The 17,523-nt window shown below is 45.9% G+C and overlaps 1 protein-coding gene across 1 annotated transcript in view; it reads left to right on the top strand.

The window, feature by feature from the left end:
• LOC147729064 (uncharacterized) overlaps positions 1–17,523 on the top strand; it is a 274,377-nt gene that overhangs the window by 20,433 nt on the left and 236,421 nt on the right. Inside the window, exons 3-4 of the mRNA XM_086959346.1 lie at positions 2,965–3,283; positions 12,382–12,479. Coding sequence (XP_086815472.1) covers positions 2,965–3,283; positions 12,382–12,479 — 417 coding nt within the window. The remainder of the gene's footprint in view (positions 1–2,964; positions 3,284–12,381; positions 12,480–17,523) is intronic.

Raw genomic sequence — 17,523 nt, forward strand, 5'->3', positions numbered from 1 at the left:
GGGCTATTTAGAACCCAGCGGTGCCAGGGCACAACACCTGAAACCTTCGTGGGTAACCTGCTCCGGCGTACGAATCACAGAGACACGGGACACTTCCTTCGGCGTCAAAGATTCAAGGTTTATTTACTGCAGGGAAACACAGAAATCACGGAAGTACAACCAGTGTAGTTCAGAGTAACTGCTTCAAATTGGTTCTGCGGATCGCTCCTTTTATACACGATTTTCCCATAGAGTTACATTGGACACAAAAGTTTATGACCCGGTTCCCACAATTATCCCCCAGAGGGGTCGTTTTGGTCACTTTGATACACAAAAGGTCCGGAACATAAGTGCGGAAACATTTGGCGGTTCCCAACTGTAAAAACCCATCTTCCCACCATTAGTGCATTCCAATCAGTAGTAAAACAGATCGAAATAGGAACAAGGACAGGTGCAGAGGAAGATGGAGACAGTGGGGAGATCGGAAAGGGTGTAAAAGGGGAGGTATCGGGAAACACGAGATACAGGCATCAAAGGGACGTGCCTAATGAGATGCACGGCTGAGACAATAAGCCGGTACGGCAAGATGAGCCTCGAGCGGCGCCATCTGCCTTACAGTATCATCCCCCTCGCCATAAAGACACTTACAAAGGACATGTGTCTTCCGCAAATATCTTGGGAGTCCCAGGGTCGCGAAGCGGACAACGTCCGTTCGCTGGCTACTTGAGGGCAAGAGACAAAATGGATGCCGTATCTAAGATGGAACCCGTGGGTACAGATAGAAATACCCACGTAACAGACGAACGGTTTAGGTTAGCACAGCGAAACTGCGTACACCCACTAAACTCGTCATTTGCGGTTCATAGATACCAGACTCGACTATATTCGTGCGAGTCAAAAACACCACTTACAATTGTCACGGAACCTCAGTAGGACTGAAGGCTCGCGCTCGATTAACCTAATCTTGGACGCAAGAGAGTCGGAGTGAGCACCATCCGAATAAAGTTTGTTCTGTGCTCCCTCATCCAATTTTAGTTACACACATTATTATTATTTTTCACATTTTTAGCACTGCACTTCCCCAGTCACGCCACATTTTGAACATTCACTAGCCCGGAGGAGTGGCCGACAATACCATTCTTTGCTCTGAAAATATCCCAAATGATGAAGGGCGGTTTCGAGTGGTGACTGATGGGTGATTCTGACCATCTATTCAGGTTGTCATTATACACCACAATTTACAGGTCAGCTTTAGGGGTCCCTTGTCCCTTGTCTGCACTTTATACACTGTAAGTCCTTACTTCTTTGGTAGACCCTCTGGCACTTCTTTGTTGTTTCGTACCTGTCTGAATAATCAGGTTTTCAAACGTTTTCTGAATTTCATGTAACATGGGGCTGTCCTGATCTCAAGGCGGAAAGAGTTCCAGTTGTTAGGTGCAATGACTGAGAACTTGGAGCTGCCCATTCTATTATTTTTCAACTTAGGTGCCATCAGACAGTTCATGAAAGCAGACCACAATGTACGTTTTGGGGTATACTTCTGCATTCAGGATGCGATAAAGATGGGGCTTTCATCATTAAGAGTTTTGAAGACAATGCAACCAGTTTAAAAAATAGTACTTTATGCCACAGGCAGCCAGTGGAGATCCTTAATCAAGGGGGTGATATGGCACTGTCTATGTTGTCAATGAATTAATTGGACGGCCTGATTATGGCCTGATTCTGGACATTTTGAAGCCTATAGAGGAGGCCTTTAGGAAGGCTCACTCACAGGGAGTTGACATAGTCTATTCTACAGAGAACTAGGGCAATAACAGCTAGAGTAAGAGCCTCAGGTGTAAGGAATTTAGCAATTTGCCTGATTCTGCGGAGCATTAGAAAGCATAAGGAGATCACAGCTCCGAGTTGGGGCTTCATAGAGAGTTCATCATCAAAAAGCACCCCAAGACTTTTTACTGATTTTTTAGGGGAGAAGGGAGGCTACATTTTGGAAGGATGCAGTCCAGTAATCAAGATTGCTTTTGGTGATGATGATTTCTGTTTTGTCCAAGTTTAATTTAAATGGTTGCTGTTCATCCAATCACAGATGAAAAGCATCACATTTTGGAAGATTTCTTTTGATTCAGGAGAGATGTCAATGCTAAAAATTAGTTGCATGTCATCCGCGTAGTTGTTGATTGTACAGTTCCTATTTTTGAGTAAATAAGGGCAGCATGTATAAAATCAAAATATGTGGAGAGAGGTAGGAGGCCTGTTGGACCTAAGAAAATCCTATGAGGAAAGCATCAGTAGAAATCTCTCATCAGAAGCTAGAGAGTGGTGAATGAGGAAGTCATCCATGGGAGTCTCAAAGCAGCAACCAGGGAGTAGGGAATGTTTCTTATAGTAACTAGAGACTGTAGAATGAGGAAGGAATCAGTCTCCCTGCAGTAACTAGAGAGTAGAGAATGAGGAAGGGTTCAGTGCGAGTTTCCTTTTGTAACTGAAGAGCGGTGAATGAGGAAGTGATCCATGTGAGTCTCAAAGCGGCAACTAAGGAGTAAGGAATGTGGAATGGATAAGTCAAGGGCTCTTCAGCAATTAGAGAGTTACAAATGAAGAAGGGACCAGTAGGAGTCTCACATCAATAACAACATAGTAGCATATGCGGTGTGGATCAGTGGGCGTCTCCCTGCAGTAACTGGAGAGAGGCAATAAAGAACGTATCAAAGGGTGTCTCCCAGCAGAAACTAGAGAGTGGAGAATGAGGAAGGGATCCGTGGGAGTCTTTTACAGAAACTAGCAAGTGATGGATGAAGAAGGGATTAGTGAGAATCTCCAAGCATTGACTTCACTTAAACTGCACTTAAGTTTCAGTTGAATTTGAAGTCTTAAATTCTAAGCCTCTGCTGCCTTTTCCTTCTGGATGCTCTAGAATGGGCATGCTTCTAACACTCTCCGTGGTCTTCTCCTTTCCATGGCAAACCTGGATCCTTTTTATTGCAGCTTTCTCATGAATGGAGCTGATTCGGATCGTAAAAGTCCCAGCCCCCCAACCAGGAGGAGGCACTCTCTGTCTCGTCTCCCACATTGTTCCATGGAGGAGCTGTGCTTCCAACCATCATTGTCATACAAGGGACGTAGTGGGTCGGAACTAGACCTACGAGCATCTTTATCAGAGAGCACCCAGAAGAGGGCCGACCTGGTTGATCGACTCCGAGGGGCTTATGAAAAGCTGGAGGGCCAATCTGGAGAGCTTGCCAAGCGTGACAAGGAGCTAGAGCTTAACCGGGCCAAGATGGAGCTTCTAGCCTTGAAGCAGAAGGTAAGGCAGTCACTTAATCTGGGATAATCTGCTGAGCTTTTACATATATTTTATGCTTAGTAAATCACACAGTTAAGTTGAAGTAAGTTGTACTGCATGAAATCAACTATGCACTATTGTTAAATAGCATTGTTCTTTGACAGGTTATGGAAAGATGCAATTTATTAATTCGGATGGAAATGGGATATTCATCTATATTTCTTGTCTGAAATTAATACACACTTCATTTATTACTTGACAGACCAACCAACCTAGCGTAAGGTGCCTGAGGCAGAAAGCCGGGGACGCCGTGCTTTTAAATTGTAAAATTTTACCTGTTGTCGCGATCTTTTTTAAAAAATTGTATTGACTGTGATTGTTGTGATTTTAATACATCAATCCCTCACGAGGCACTCCCTACCTCCTGCCCACGCTAGCGCTCTCACACGAGGCTCCAGCAGCCGATTAGGTGCTGCTCCTCCTACTCCCACCGCCATCTTGGGTGGTCAGAGGGCGAGCAGAACAATTGCTCGGCCCTCCCACCCTGACTAGTATAAAATGTCTCCCCCTCCCCGGAAGCACAGAGGGCGCGCCGGATGCGCCCCGATGGGGCGCCTAAGGTAAGCCCGCCTAAGGTAAGCCGCGCCAGACCGGGCCTAAGGGCCAACTATGCTGAGCAACCCACCTCCTACTCGGCCAAATCCCTCAGAGAGCAACAGCACCCCTATCCCCCACCATCTCCCGCAACCATCAGGCGCATAAACACAGCTGGCCTCGCGCGTTCAGTCTCACACACACCCAGCTGCGGCATACTCCCGCCAAAACTGGCCACTAGTGACACTTCTCTCAGGGTGACGTATTAGAACACTCGTTTCTTGGTAAAACACCAAGATGATATCTACATCCTGCTGTCTAATAATAAACCCGACATACTCCTGCTCACAGAATCTTGGTTAACCGCAGACTCCCTCCCTGACATCCTGGCGGCCCTCCCCCCGACTGTTATATTCTCCACGCCGACCGCCCTGGGGATCGGCCTGGGGGAGAGGTGGCAGCCATTATATCGAAGCACCTTGACTTTATCTCCTCGTCTTCCCTCACCCTTCCCGAGGTAGAAAATCTGCTCATCAGTCTGAAAACTGATGCAGGCGCCCTCACGCTCCTACTCCTTTACCGGCCCCCACAACCCATGCCATCTTTTCCTACCACTATGAGCGAACAGTTGTCCAATTTGCTCACACTGCACTCTAGACTCGCTCCCTTTGGCGACTTTAACTATTGGTTTAATTACGCCAATGACGGCCCTCATGCCACAGAACTCTCAAAGTCCTCAATAGTCTTAACCTGTCCCAACAAGTCTCCTCACCAACCCACATCAAAGGCCACATTCTTGACCAGATATGGACCCATAATCTAGCTTTATCTCAACCTTCTATCTCCCCTTGCATCTGGTCAGACCATTACCTTGTGGACACCACCATCACTGTTGCTGGCAGGATCTCTGCCCCTTTGATGGCTGGCGGTCTTTCACGTAAATGGAGTTCATATGACTCCCAAGGCTTTCTTACAACTTTGGCCAATACTCGTCCAATCATCATTTCCCCTGCCAACATCGACGCAATGGAAGGTGACATTAGCATCTGGCTAAAGTCGGCCAGTGACCAATTCGCCCCCCTAACTAAATTCCCTCGCACCAGACACCATAACTCTCATAGATGGTTCTCTGACGACCTTAAGCAGCACAAGCTGAAGGTGCGTCAGCTGGAACGGACCTGGAGACGAAACTACTTTGACCCTGCTAGACTGCTATACACCGCTGCACGCAAAGAATATAAAACTGCTATTACCCTAGTCAAGTCGGAGCTTTTCTCAAACAGGCTCTCGTCAGCGGACAATAAATCAAAGGAGGTATTCAAAATTATGAATGAACTGACCACAGGCGACAGAACCCTGCCAGTTCAGACCCCCACTCAAGAGACCTGGGACGCTCTCAATCTCTTCTTTATTGAAAAAATCATGAAAATCAAGGACTCGATACCCCCTCTTCCTCAGACTCAACCCCTGGACATCTCCCCCAATAATTCACTGTCTTTCAACCAATTCCCCACCCTCAATTCCAACACGTTAGCGGAACTCGCGACCCAGGTCAAATTGGGCTCCCCGAGGGACTGCTGCCCTCCCTCGGTCTTGCGGAATATTTGTCTCAATCTACCCGACTGCATCCTACCCCTGCTGAACGGCTCTCTCAGCAGTGGTATTGTCCCAAGATCCTTTAAGGAGACCATCTTAGTGCCCCTCCTCAAGAAACCTGGCGCGGACCCCATCGTACCCTCTAACTATCGCCCCATTTCCCTCTTACCCTATTTTTCCAAGCTAATGGAAGCCCATGTCAGCCGTTGTCTCTCAAGCTTCATCGAGACCACCTGCCATCTCGAGGCTAACCAGGCCGGCTTTCGGCCGGCCCATTCCACAGAAGCCGTCATCCTAGCAGTCCTAAACACACTGAGGAGGAATGCTGATGTGGGGATCCCCCAAGCCCTCCTACTCCTGGATTTGTCGGCCGCGTTCGACACGGTGGACCATAACATCCTCCTCCACCGTGTCGGACAGGCAGGCATCCAGGGTTCCGCCCTTAAATGGACTGAGTCCTTCCTGACTGGAAGAACACAAGCCGTCCGCCTTGGTCCATACACAGCGGACAAAACCCCTACGACCTGTGGAGTCCCCCAAGGTTCCTCCCTCTCGCCCCTATTGTTTAACCTTTACCTCCGGCCCTTGATTCACTCACTTCAGAATTGGGACATCACAGTGTACAACTACACTGATGACTTGCAGATCGTCTTACCACTTAATTCCCCGAATGCCGTCAGTAACTTCCATGCTGTCATGATCCACATCCAACAGTGGATGAATTACAACCAACTAAAATTAAATCCAGGGAAAACCGAGCTTCTTCTCCCTGGATCCAGCCCTGCCCCCTGGGGCCCGCAATTCTGGCCCGTGGTGCTAGCCCCCCCCCCCCCAGTCCCGGTCAAATCGGTGAAAAGTCTGGGTGTGATCATCGATACCGAGCTCTCCCTTAAAACACAAGTAAGTGCTGTGACCTCCTCTTGTATGCACCAGCTCCGGAAAATCCGCAAAGTCAGTCGCCTATTGCCTCATGCCGCACTGGTCCAGGTCATCATCTCCCTGGTACTATCCCGCCTGGACTTCTCCAACTCCCTGTACTACGGACTTCCGCAATCATTGTCTCGTCGCCTCCAGGTAGTACAGAACCAGGCGGCCCGCCTCATTTACAAAACTCCCAAGTGGCAATCGGCAAAACCCTTGCTCCATAGACTCCACTGGTTGCCTATGGAGCAAAGGGCGGCCTTCAAACTGGGTTGTCTCACGTTCAAAGCCCTCCACTGCACTAGCCCCGTTTTTCTGAACACATCATCACCCCACACCGACCTACGCGCAACCTCAGATCAGCCCATCTTCATCTGTTAGTCGCCTCCAAAGTTAAAACCAAGAAATTCAGTGGTCGTCGCTTTGCCCACCTAGCCCCTGCTTTCTGGAACTCTCTCCCTCTTTCCATCAAGTCCAGTCTTACTCTTCTTCATTTCAGGAAACTGCTCAAAACCCTCCTCTTCCCCTCTTTAGGCTAACTCTGCCTCCCCTGACCTTACTCTCACCTACTCTGTCACTCAGCGCTAGGAAACCTCCGGTGTCAGTGCGCTTTACAAGTGTCACCTAACATAACATAACATGCAACAGATTGTAAGTGGTAGGCTTACCGGTCATTTTTAAACCTACAGATCAGGCCCAGTGCCTGCAGCGCAGAGTAGGTTTACTTGTATCCAACCTAGTGTGCCCTAACCCTGCTTTTGGCTCACTGAGTGTAGTGCAGAATACAGTCCTGAGTTTCTCATCTGACTCTCCCAAAACAGATGACAATACCAGTATATGGTGATCCAGATTTAAGTAAGGCAAGTAAAGTTAAGAAGTTAACTTTACTCAGAATCATACTGAGACCTCAGCTTCTATCACACAGGCCATCCACTAAGCAACTTTGAATTGTCACCTTAGAGGTAAACAATCCTTTTGTGTCATAGTTGGGGGGGTTCATTCAGGTAATATTTGAAATAAACAGAATACATAGAATAAATAAATAGAAAATGATCTGATGAAGGTTGCATAAGGAAGAACATAAATTGGGTTTTGGCTAAACAACTCACTGATACAGAACTAAGATGTTAAATTAAAATTAAATTCACTTATCCGTGCCCACCATATGAAGTCATTCTAACTGAATGGGACTGATTAAAAAAAAAGAATTGAGATTAGGTTACTGAAAGTTTCATTAAAAAGAGAAGAAGTGGATAAAGTATGGTGTAAGATAAACAAAAAGGCTAAAGACGGGGGATACTAAGTCCCATTGAACAAGAGTGGGTACTCATATTCAGGCTATGAGAAAGTAAGTATGTAAGTAAGAAAAGTATTTATAAAGCGCACAAATTCCGAGGTGTTTAGGCGCTGAGTGTAGCATGTGGCGTGTGTTGTTTCAAAGGAGAATAGCAATTCACTTTGAGGGGAATAGCCATGTCTTCACCAATTTTCCAAACAGGTGTCTATTAGGTTGTTGTAACCTACTAGTAACCGGCAACTTGTTCCAGAGTTTGGCTGCCTGATAGGATAGGCTTCTTCTCCCCATCTGGCACTTCGAATTTTGGGGACCTGAACTAGACCTATGTTAGCTGATCTAAGATCCCGCCACGGGGAGTACCATAGAAAGAGTTTCTGTATGTCCAATGCACGCCCACCATACAGTGCTTTGTGTACCAGGCAGAGAGCTTTGAATTCAACACACTGCTGGACCGAAAGCCAATTAAGCTGCCTGATGAGTGCCTTGGTAATGATGCTAAGGTTAAAATGTATTTTGAAAACCAACTGATTACAGATGTTATTTCACTACCTTTTAGTTAGTATGTTTGTTCCTTGATTTATATGCAAAAAAGCAATCATAAACTAAAGAGACAGATTGAATACCAGCAGTAGTTCTGAAATATGTTGCACTTGCTTGAGCACCAGTTTTTCAACCTGTCCTTATAGAATGCTCAATGACTTCCCAAACTCAGAATTTAGTTGGCTCATGTGTATCAAACTGTCTTTGAGATCTTTTGGTTGATACACGTGAACCGACTAATTACCAGGCCTGGGCTGAGTCCTACTCCGCGGTACTCCACAAAGTATCGGAAAAACTGAGCCGCACTCCGTGGAATTCCGACAGTGGCATAGTCTGTTAAGTCGAGCTGCTCGCACTGATTTGTAGCGCTGGGAGTTTGACCCGAGCTGTAAAATCATGATCAACTGCACTATGAATCACACCATAGGGCGCTGCTGCTTTCTGCGGCTCAAGTAGACATCTTACTCAAGCTGCAACTTCCTCAACTCGAGCAACAAATTTCTCAACGCGAGCGGTCATGATCTGTCTCGACCGCCCATGTTGAGAAATCTCGCCAAGAGGGGGTTTAGCATACAGTTTTTTCTGGTGAGTTAATCGAGAGAAATAACTCTACGTCACTTCACAAAGATTTGAGGAACTCCGGGTTCCGCGCACAGTGCTGAGTGGGCAAAACTCCACAAACTCCGTTGGCGGAGCTGAATTCTTCGCCCACCCCAATTAAATTCTGTTTTACGAGGTAGAATTCTTTAAATTCATTAGCGATTCCTGCGCCACTGTTCTGCACCAGCCCCACCTGGTAGACAAGATCGGAGAATATATATATATATATATATATATATATATCAATCAGCTGATATATATATATATATATATATTTCATTTGGCCAGAAAGTTGTTTAACATATCTTAAAACATGTACAGGCGTGGGTCGATGAACGAGGATTATTGTCCATCACATAATCACGTTTTATGTGGCTTAGACATAATCCAGTGTGGACTGCATAATGTCTAGGCCCCCAACTGATATATCAAAAGTGCATTTATTGAGGCCCCATTCACAAGTCGCACGTCGTCACTAACAACTTAATTTAAATGAATCCCCGGCCAGCCGGCCAACGGGCCACGCCCGAGGAAGTCAAGAGTCAGTGGCTTTGAAGGGGTCAGGGCAGCAGGTTCAGTGAAGTCGTCGTCATCATGATGACTGACATCACGATGATCGCAAGGGTGGTCTAGCGCACAGCAAGAGTGCACATGTTCGGTTTTGGGCTGATCATTTTTCCGACCAGCCCGAACATGCACACTAGGCTGCACGTTGGGAGAGCAATGGTTGTTTCATGTCGCAGCCTCCGGTCTCCTGATGAGTGGCAAGTATCCCTGCTCAAGCCAATCCTGACGGTGATGGAGCAGCGTCTGGATTGATTGAGAGGCACACATTTGTCAGGCCTCTCCTCAGTCCTGAGTATTGTTGTGCATTCTTGTGAAGCCATGCAGTGGTTGGCCATTTCTATGCTGCTGAGCAGTTCAGCCAGCCTGTTGCTGGCTGCCTGTCAGTGCCTTCCCCTCAGGGTGGGAGCGAGCATGAGGCCAGAGCCTCGAGTGAGTCAGGGCACACTTTGTGTTTAGAGCTGCTACTACTCGTACTCGGGTGCGTGTATTTGTCCCTCCTCACAGCCGCGGGCTTCTGCCATGATTGATTTCTCTCATTCGATCACCAAAAGTCAAAGATCTAATCAATTCGACGACTCAACGTCGACCAGTAGTGCAGACTAGAGTCAGACTCGGAAATTAAGATAGTGAGTACGGACAGTCTGAGCTGCTCAATGTGCATATTGTAATTTTGTATAAAATAATTAAATAAATACATGTATATCACCATCGCTAAGCAGAGTGGTATATGCTTTTTGTGCTTCTAAAATGGAGGTTGTGCCGTAGCTCCATGTGTACCAGCTGTGCATATGGCAGCCTGGCAGGATAGCACTGTTAATAATATCAGCAATATGAGACCAGTGGGGGGGATGTAGGATAAGGTCGAGAGGTAAGCTCATTCTGCCATGCTACCCAATGTTCACTTATTTCCATCACTGCCATCAATACTCCATTTTAGAAGCACAGAAAGCATCCATTTTGTTTAGTCGGGCCGAGGCTAAGTGATGTAACTGCAACAGCAAGCACGTCTGGTTATCTGCGTTAGACGGTTTGAGCCTGTGCACTTTCAATGCCTGCCGCCCCTGGAATTACACCCAGGCAACATGGCGAGATCTTGACGGTTTGAAGGGGGGCTCTTTTGGTCCCACGTGCCGCATGTGCGACTTTGTTCCGCCGCCAGCTGCTCTCTCCCTTAAACCCTCGGCTAGCGCTTTCATGTCTAGTTAAGGGAAAAAGCGGCTGTTGAGGGAAGGTCGGGTTAGCGCCCAGGCCTTCTATGTCATATTAGAATAAGGACATCTGCCAACTGCAGGATGACATAGGTGCTACCGAACAAAACCGCTACTGTACATCAGAACCGAGGTACATTTGGCAATGGTTCGTGTGGGCAGAGTGAAAGGGAACAGCAGAATGACTTGTGTCCCATCACCATATCACTGTGTGTGCACCAGGCAAAGAAAGAGGTGCTTAGACAGAGCTGAGTGAGTTCCAGTATTGTTGGAATAGGACGTGTTGTTTGCATGTCAGGATTTAATTGCATTGGGGAAGGGTGTGTCTGTCTGTGTGTGTTGCGTGTTGTATTTGTGTGTGACTGAGTGCAACCAAAATTGGTATAGCACCAGGAAGGCTGCAGAACTGAGTTGGATTGTCAGCCTGTACGAACTATTGTATTGTAGTTGCTTTTATATAGTGCTCTAGCCTTGTGACGATGCGACTAAGCGCACTTGCGGACATGCTGCGAACTGCTCCTTTGGAGTGGGAGGTATAGAATGGTATGTGGCCTATATGGGCAAGGGTTCGATGTGTGAGATGAACAGAGTTGTCCTCTTGTGTTTTGCTACTGCGCCTTGGCATGGATTGAAGTTAAAAGGAGTGACCAACAGATGTTAGAGTAGGGTTGGATAGAAAGTGTGTGAGTCCAATGTGGCCTATGTGTGAAGTGTCTTGATGCTGTACATGTATGGCAGAGACTACTCAAACTGTGTCACAGTGAGCTTGTAGCTGTGCATTAGCATTGGTGCAGTAGAAAAGTATGAGGATATTTAAAATCACCAGAGTGGTTTGCATCCTACAGATTGTACCATGTTGACCATGGAGCATGGGAAGTGCCTGGGGGGTAAGCTTGTCACCTTAGGGAGAAGCAATATATAGCCGCCATAGTATATGCTTTGAAGCTCACACAGAAATGGCAGAGAACCAAGCAGTATGAATGGGCATTATGCAATCATCCAAGTAACATGGTTTGAGCCGCCCCCAGGGAGCAGCAAAGAGCAACACTAGGATTGGGCAGCAACCTACATTATATTATCATACAAAATCTCTAAATTGATGTAAATGCTACACTTTCCCAATTGCTTTATTACCATTCTTGCTTTCTGAAATGTCCTTGAAAATGTACCATTTGCCGCTCTTTTTTCAAAATTTTCTCGGGGGGAGAACCACCCCGAGCCCCCCTTGATATGTTTGGCCTTGGTCTCTCACCACAGTACGCCGCTGCAACTGTTACGCCTCACCATTTTCAAATGTCACAAGCCGCTACTGCACTAGGCGGTGAACAGGGAAAATCTGTGGTCTGCTATTTTCCTAAGCTGCTGTCCTGTGTATCAGAATGGGCCCTTTATGTGGTGCATGCAATAATGGTTACGTCCATATCAGGAATGCATGAATGCTGTGCAAATAAGTGCTGAATATCGATGAATTTGATCCAGTACTAATAGATGAAGTCGAAAGGTCATGACTTTCTTCCCCAGTCCCCCAGGTGCAGTCACCCAATCCACATGGGCTAATGTAGCTTCACCCCTGCATGAGACATTGCCTGAACTCTCAACAGTTTCCAAGCCCACTTTCTTGCACTAGGTGTCTTTCCACTTCAGCTATCTATAGGGAAAGGTTTACTGGAGGAGGCAGTCTCTGCACCCAAGTAATGTTTCTGAAAGTACCCCTTTGCCACAATCTTCTCTCCTCCATCAGTGGCTTCCACATCAACAATCATTGGTCCTATAACAATCTTGTTTCTGTCCTGCAGCAGTTGGAGGGTTCTATTGTCCAGCTGGAGAAGGAGAAGGGATGGCTGGAGCAGTCGCGCTTCGAAGAAAAGAAGCAGAGAGGAGAGCTTCAAGACAGGTACTGGGACAGTGAACAGGGAATCCAGTGTAAGAGAAGGGAACAAGAAACACTCTTGGAGGAGGAGCCAAGGAAGTAGTGTAAAAGGGCTTGGGTTTGATACTCTAAGAAGTTGAAGAAGTGTATATGGGTAGTGCACCAGGTGCAGTAGCACTGGGGCCCAGAGGCCTGACGAGTGCACCAAACCCGGAAAATAACTGCACTTTACTGGCCAACCAGCAGTCAAAAGCACCATTTTCTTGATGAGGTGAGGCCAGTGCAACCTTTGCTACTTCAGAGGAACTGTATAAAATTTTCAGGGACGGCAGAAGGAAATGCGAGCTATTTTAGCGTGGTGACAAGATTTGCATTAAGTGCAGTATTCGAATGGAGAGGGCAAAAAGCTATAGGAGAAGAGGATAGTAAACATCTCTTCTGGAGTAGATAGGGTCATCTTCATGCAGCTTTCAGCCTGCATTTCCAAAAACAAACCACCCCTCCCCATCTGTCATCACATTAACAAACATACAGGTCAAAAACACAGCCGGAATCCCTCCGCTGGTGACAATAAGTCCCTGCAACCGTTGCTCGTCCATTTAAGAGAACCTTGCCATTTCAGTTTCTGCAAGTAAACCTAAAGAGGAGGCCTGATCTGCACAACCCAGGAACCCACAGTACTCTGTTATGTGCGAAAAAGGCCGCTTTAATAAGACAGGTGCATATAACAAGCCTCAGCCAATTGCCTTACAGACTAACCTTAAGGCCTCATTATACGCAGCAATACCTCAAACCAAGATCCCCTCTTCACTCCTAAAGACCACCATTCAACATTATGAAACAACTCCCAATTAACTCTCTCCCACACCTTGCATACATTCTCCTAAGATTTGCTCAAACTCTCATTCTCGGTTAACTCAACTAAGAAAACTCCCAGCACCACCACCGCTGTTGTCGCCCCCCACTAATCAGCCCATCCAGCGGTGTAACTAACCTTCTTGTAACTTATACCTACAATCCATAAGATTCCCTGTCCCCTTCCTTAGCACCTACTCCTCAATGACAAATGTACATCAATCAACACCCGTACACATCGGTGTCACCATGCCAAGCCCTCTAAACAGCCTTAATCCCTCAAACTTAACTAATGTGATGAGGTGGGAGGGTGTTCAATCAATTCCACCACTCTAGTTTCCAGAAGAGAAGTTCCCTCCCTCTTAACACCCTAGCACTGCTCCTTCTACCGCTGGATCAAAAGCCTCCACTGCATCAGCCATCCTAAAAGCCTGGGGACAAAGGCCCCATGTCCCCTGACCTCTCCCCCTGCCCCCAAGGCCCCATTTCAAGAACACATCTTAAGTTCAGAAAAAGTATATCTGAATGGATAAGCACTTCACATCATTGGGGTTGTAAGCACTATACTAATTCCACAACACAATACAATACAATACAGGAACATGAAGGCAGCAGGGGAAAAATAAAAATAATATAATTTTTCTTTTTCGGAAATACATTTTCCCAGCATAATATATTTGTTTACCATCAACACTAAACCATCTCAATGAATACATATTAATAAATAATAAGCAGGCCAGCCTCTCTCCAGTATTAAATGGAAACTGGGCATGTTAAGATGTTAGAAAACATTGAGCACAAAGGGGATATGCACTAAAAAAGAAAATGGATGAGGTAGGGCACCATATGATGAGTCTGAGACACTCTGCCTATGTCTCCTTTGGCACCGTATGAAAATCATTTTTGGGGCTTCTACTTGGTTAAAATTCTTTAGAATAGATGATAGAAATGTAAAACAAGAGGGAAGAAATTGTGTGGAGGATAAGAGATTCTAAAATGAGATATGGAGACAGCGAGATTCTTTAGTTTGGGGGCAATGGAGTATAGAACTGATACAGGGTGTAGAGTACAGTGATTTAATTCTGCAGTGCAGGATGGCCCAGCTTAAGTTCAAGAAGTCAGGACCCATTCCAGATGCTCTGGATAACACTTGACACTGTGCAAAGAGTTCTATTCAGATTCATTGGAGGTAAGTGTATCACAATTGAACATTCTGAAAATCTGGCATGGGACCAACCTCCAGGACTCTATTGCTCAAATGTAGGAAGTCGAAGAATTCTTGAAAGGTAAGGTCTGGGATAACAAGGAGGCAAGGAAACCGGGAACCCTCTCTTTAGGATTATGCGGATCACTAACCCAACTGCCTGACTTCAGAATCAATTTTTAACACTGTCAGCAAAGCATTCAGCCTCAAATTAAATAGCGATAAGACGGAGGTATTAGTCTTTGGAAACAAACCCGATCTTTGGAGCCCGAGACACTGGCCATCGACCATGGGTTCCTTACCCACTCCATCTGAACAAGTTCGTACTCTCGGGGTCATTATTGATAAGGATCTATCTATGAAAGATCAGGCCAACAAAGTTGCAGCCACCTGTTTTACCATCTTAAGGTGGCTGAGAAAAATCTTTTGGATTCTGCCTTCTGATACCCAGAGATCTGTCATGACGGCCTTGGTGACCTCCAGACTAGACTACGGGAACGTGCTCTACCTGGGGTCTACCAGGGCGGTAATGCGCCGTCTCCAATTGGTTCAAAACGCTGCTGCACAGCTTCAATGTGGTTGTCAAAAACGTGATCATATCACTGAGCATCTAAAGGAGCTGCACTGGCTCAATCTTGACAACCGGGTAAAATTCAAGGCACTGTGCTTCATGCACAAGATCAAAATTGGAGTCGTCTCCTCCTATCTTCAGTCCCTCGTTAAACCTTATGTTCCTGCTCGTTCACTTCGTTCTTCTTCCCAACACCTTTTTTGTATTCCTAAGTTCAGACTCTCGAGAATGGGCGGTTGCTCTTTTGCTACCTTAGGACCCAAACTCTGGATTTCTCTTCCCTTGGACTTGCGGATGGAGAACTGTCATAGTCTCTTCCGTAGAGCCGTAAAGACCTGGCTTTTTGTCCAATAATTTTTTCCCCCTGGATTGTATTTTGCTGCAACTGTCTTTCAGCGCCGGGAAACCCTTACGGGTAGCTGTTGCGCTATATAAAATTAATAAATAAATAAATAATAAATAAAATCCAACTCACAGAAACACTCCATTAAAACCTAGGAAAGTACAATCAAACCCCATATAACAAGTTCCACCAAAGCCCCAGTGAGACGTCTGATACAGCTGACAAAGGTTAGTCAGAGGGTCAGATGACCCGCAGCCCCAATGGGTAGACCCAATTGAGGCAGCTGTAAAAACATCTCAAAAGGATTGCCTGGAAGGTTGCAATGACCCAACCCCTATTGCGGGAACACAACTGCAGAGAAATCCCAACATTCATCACAACACTACTCTTACTTTATTGGGCATGATCTGTCCGGGAATAGCCCTAGGGACTGCCCTTCATGGGAAAACCCAGAATTGCAGACAGATACATCTTCAAAGCGACGTTCTGAGGATCCAAGTAAATAGTGGACGTGTGATATATAAAAAAGGCATAATGTAATGTAATTTAACTCAGTTTGTGTAATAGACTGTCAGGAATGTGAAGGCAGGGATGGGTGATTCCAGAGGTAGCACTCAGCAAGGTGACACAGCAAGATAAATAAAAGGCTACTCAAAGTATAACTGTGGTTAGAGAACTACATAGGGCAGGAGACAGACAAGAACAAGGTTTGATCATAGTAAAAGATGTAGTGGTATATAATAAGAGGTCTTGTAGTAGTTTAGGGAAACACTTTTGGACTGACACTGGCAGATTGTTTTTAACAACAGTCATACTCAAAGTCATACTTGGGCCTGCTGTTATGGAGACTGTTGTTCTCAGAGCAAGGAGGGCCGAGACTGACATCAACACTGAGACAGGTGAGATTCTTACGGACCCAGATACAGCCTCAGAAGTCTTTCCCTTACCTGATCAGAATGGCGGCCAAGTCAGAGGTTGCACTGTAAATGGATATGAACAGCAACGGACAGTGGTCCACATTTGGAATGGAACAGAAAACCAGAGTAGAACAAATTACCAGAATACAGGACAGACAAGCCAGCAAGGAGACATGTAAAAAACCAAGACAATGAATTTATAAACAGGGCTTCAGAAATCAAGAACAGGAATACTGGGATCAAGAGCAGGCTCTACCCAACAGGCAATGGAACAAGCAATGCCCTACTGGTACATGGCCTCAGTATGCCTGTAGGGTTGCAGTGCGCTCTATAAATGTGGTATACATACATACATACATGGAAACTCGAACAAGGAACTCGAGAATGTACTCAACAGGTACTTGGGGCAAGATGTAGAAGACCAAATACCGGTTGATAACAGCAGAGTTCGGCCGTTACCGACCTGTATTTGGTGTTTTCCATGTAGGGGGCTTGAGATTTACAGAATCGATAAATTTACCGATTCAGTAAATTTATCGAATCGGTAAATTTACCGAATCGGTAAAATACTGAATCGGTAAATTTACCGATTCTGTAAATCCAGATGTAGGTGGCACAGTAAACAGTGCCACAGGCCCTTAAGAATTCGTTATTTACCACCCAATAATATTGGGTGGTAAATAACGAATTCCTGTCTACATGCATATCTGTGCATGTACACCTAAGGGCATGTATGTGTGTCACATGGCACACAAGCCAGAAACAGGGGTGCTACAGGGTGTCAAAGTGACACCTGTCCCCCTTGGCAATTCGGTATTTTTACCGATTCGGTAATTACCGAATCGGTATTTGCCATTGATTCAATCGGTATTTGCCATTGATTCCTATGGGCTTCAAGGCCCATAGGAATCAATGGCAAATACCGATTCGGTAATTACCGAATCGGTAAATACCGAGTCCTACCGATTCGGTATTGATACCGAATGATTACCTACATTAGATTTACCGATTCATGAATACCGAATCGGTAAAATTCGGTATTTATGAATCGGTAAATCTAATTTACCTACATCTAGCCCTTGGACAAGTAATTCCCTGTTGATATAGGGAAACTGGAATAGGATTCAGCACAGGAATACAAGAATGTACCCAACGGGTAGTGAAGACAAGTAATACCT

Source organism: Lissotriton vulgaris, chromosome 2_2 (genome assembly GCF_964263255.1).
Source record: "Lissotriton vulgaris chromosome 2_2, aLisVul1.2, whole genome shotgun sequence".
Lineage (NCBI taxonomy): Eukaryota > Metazoa > Chordata > Amphibia > Caudata > Salamandridae > Lissotriton > Lissotriton vulgaris.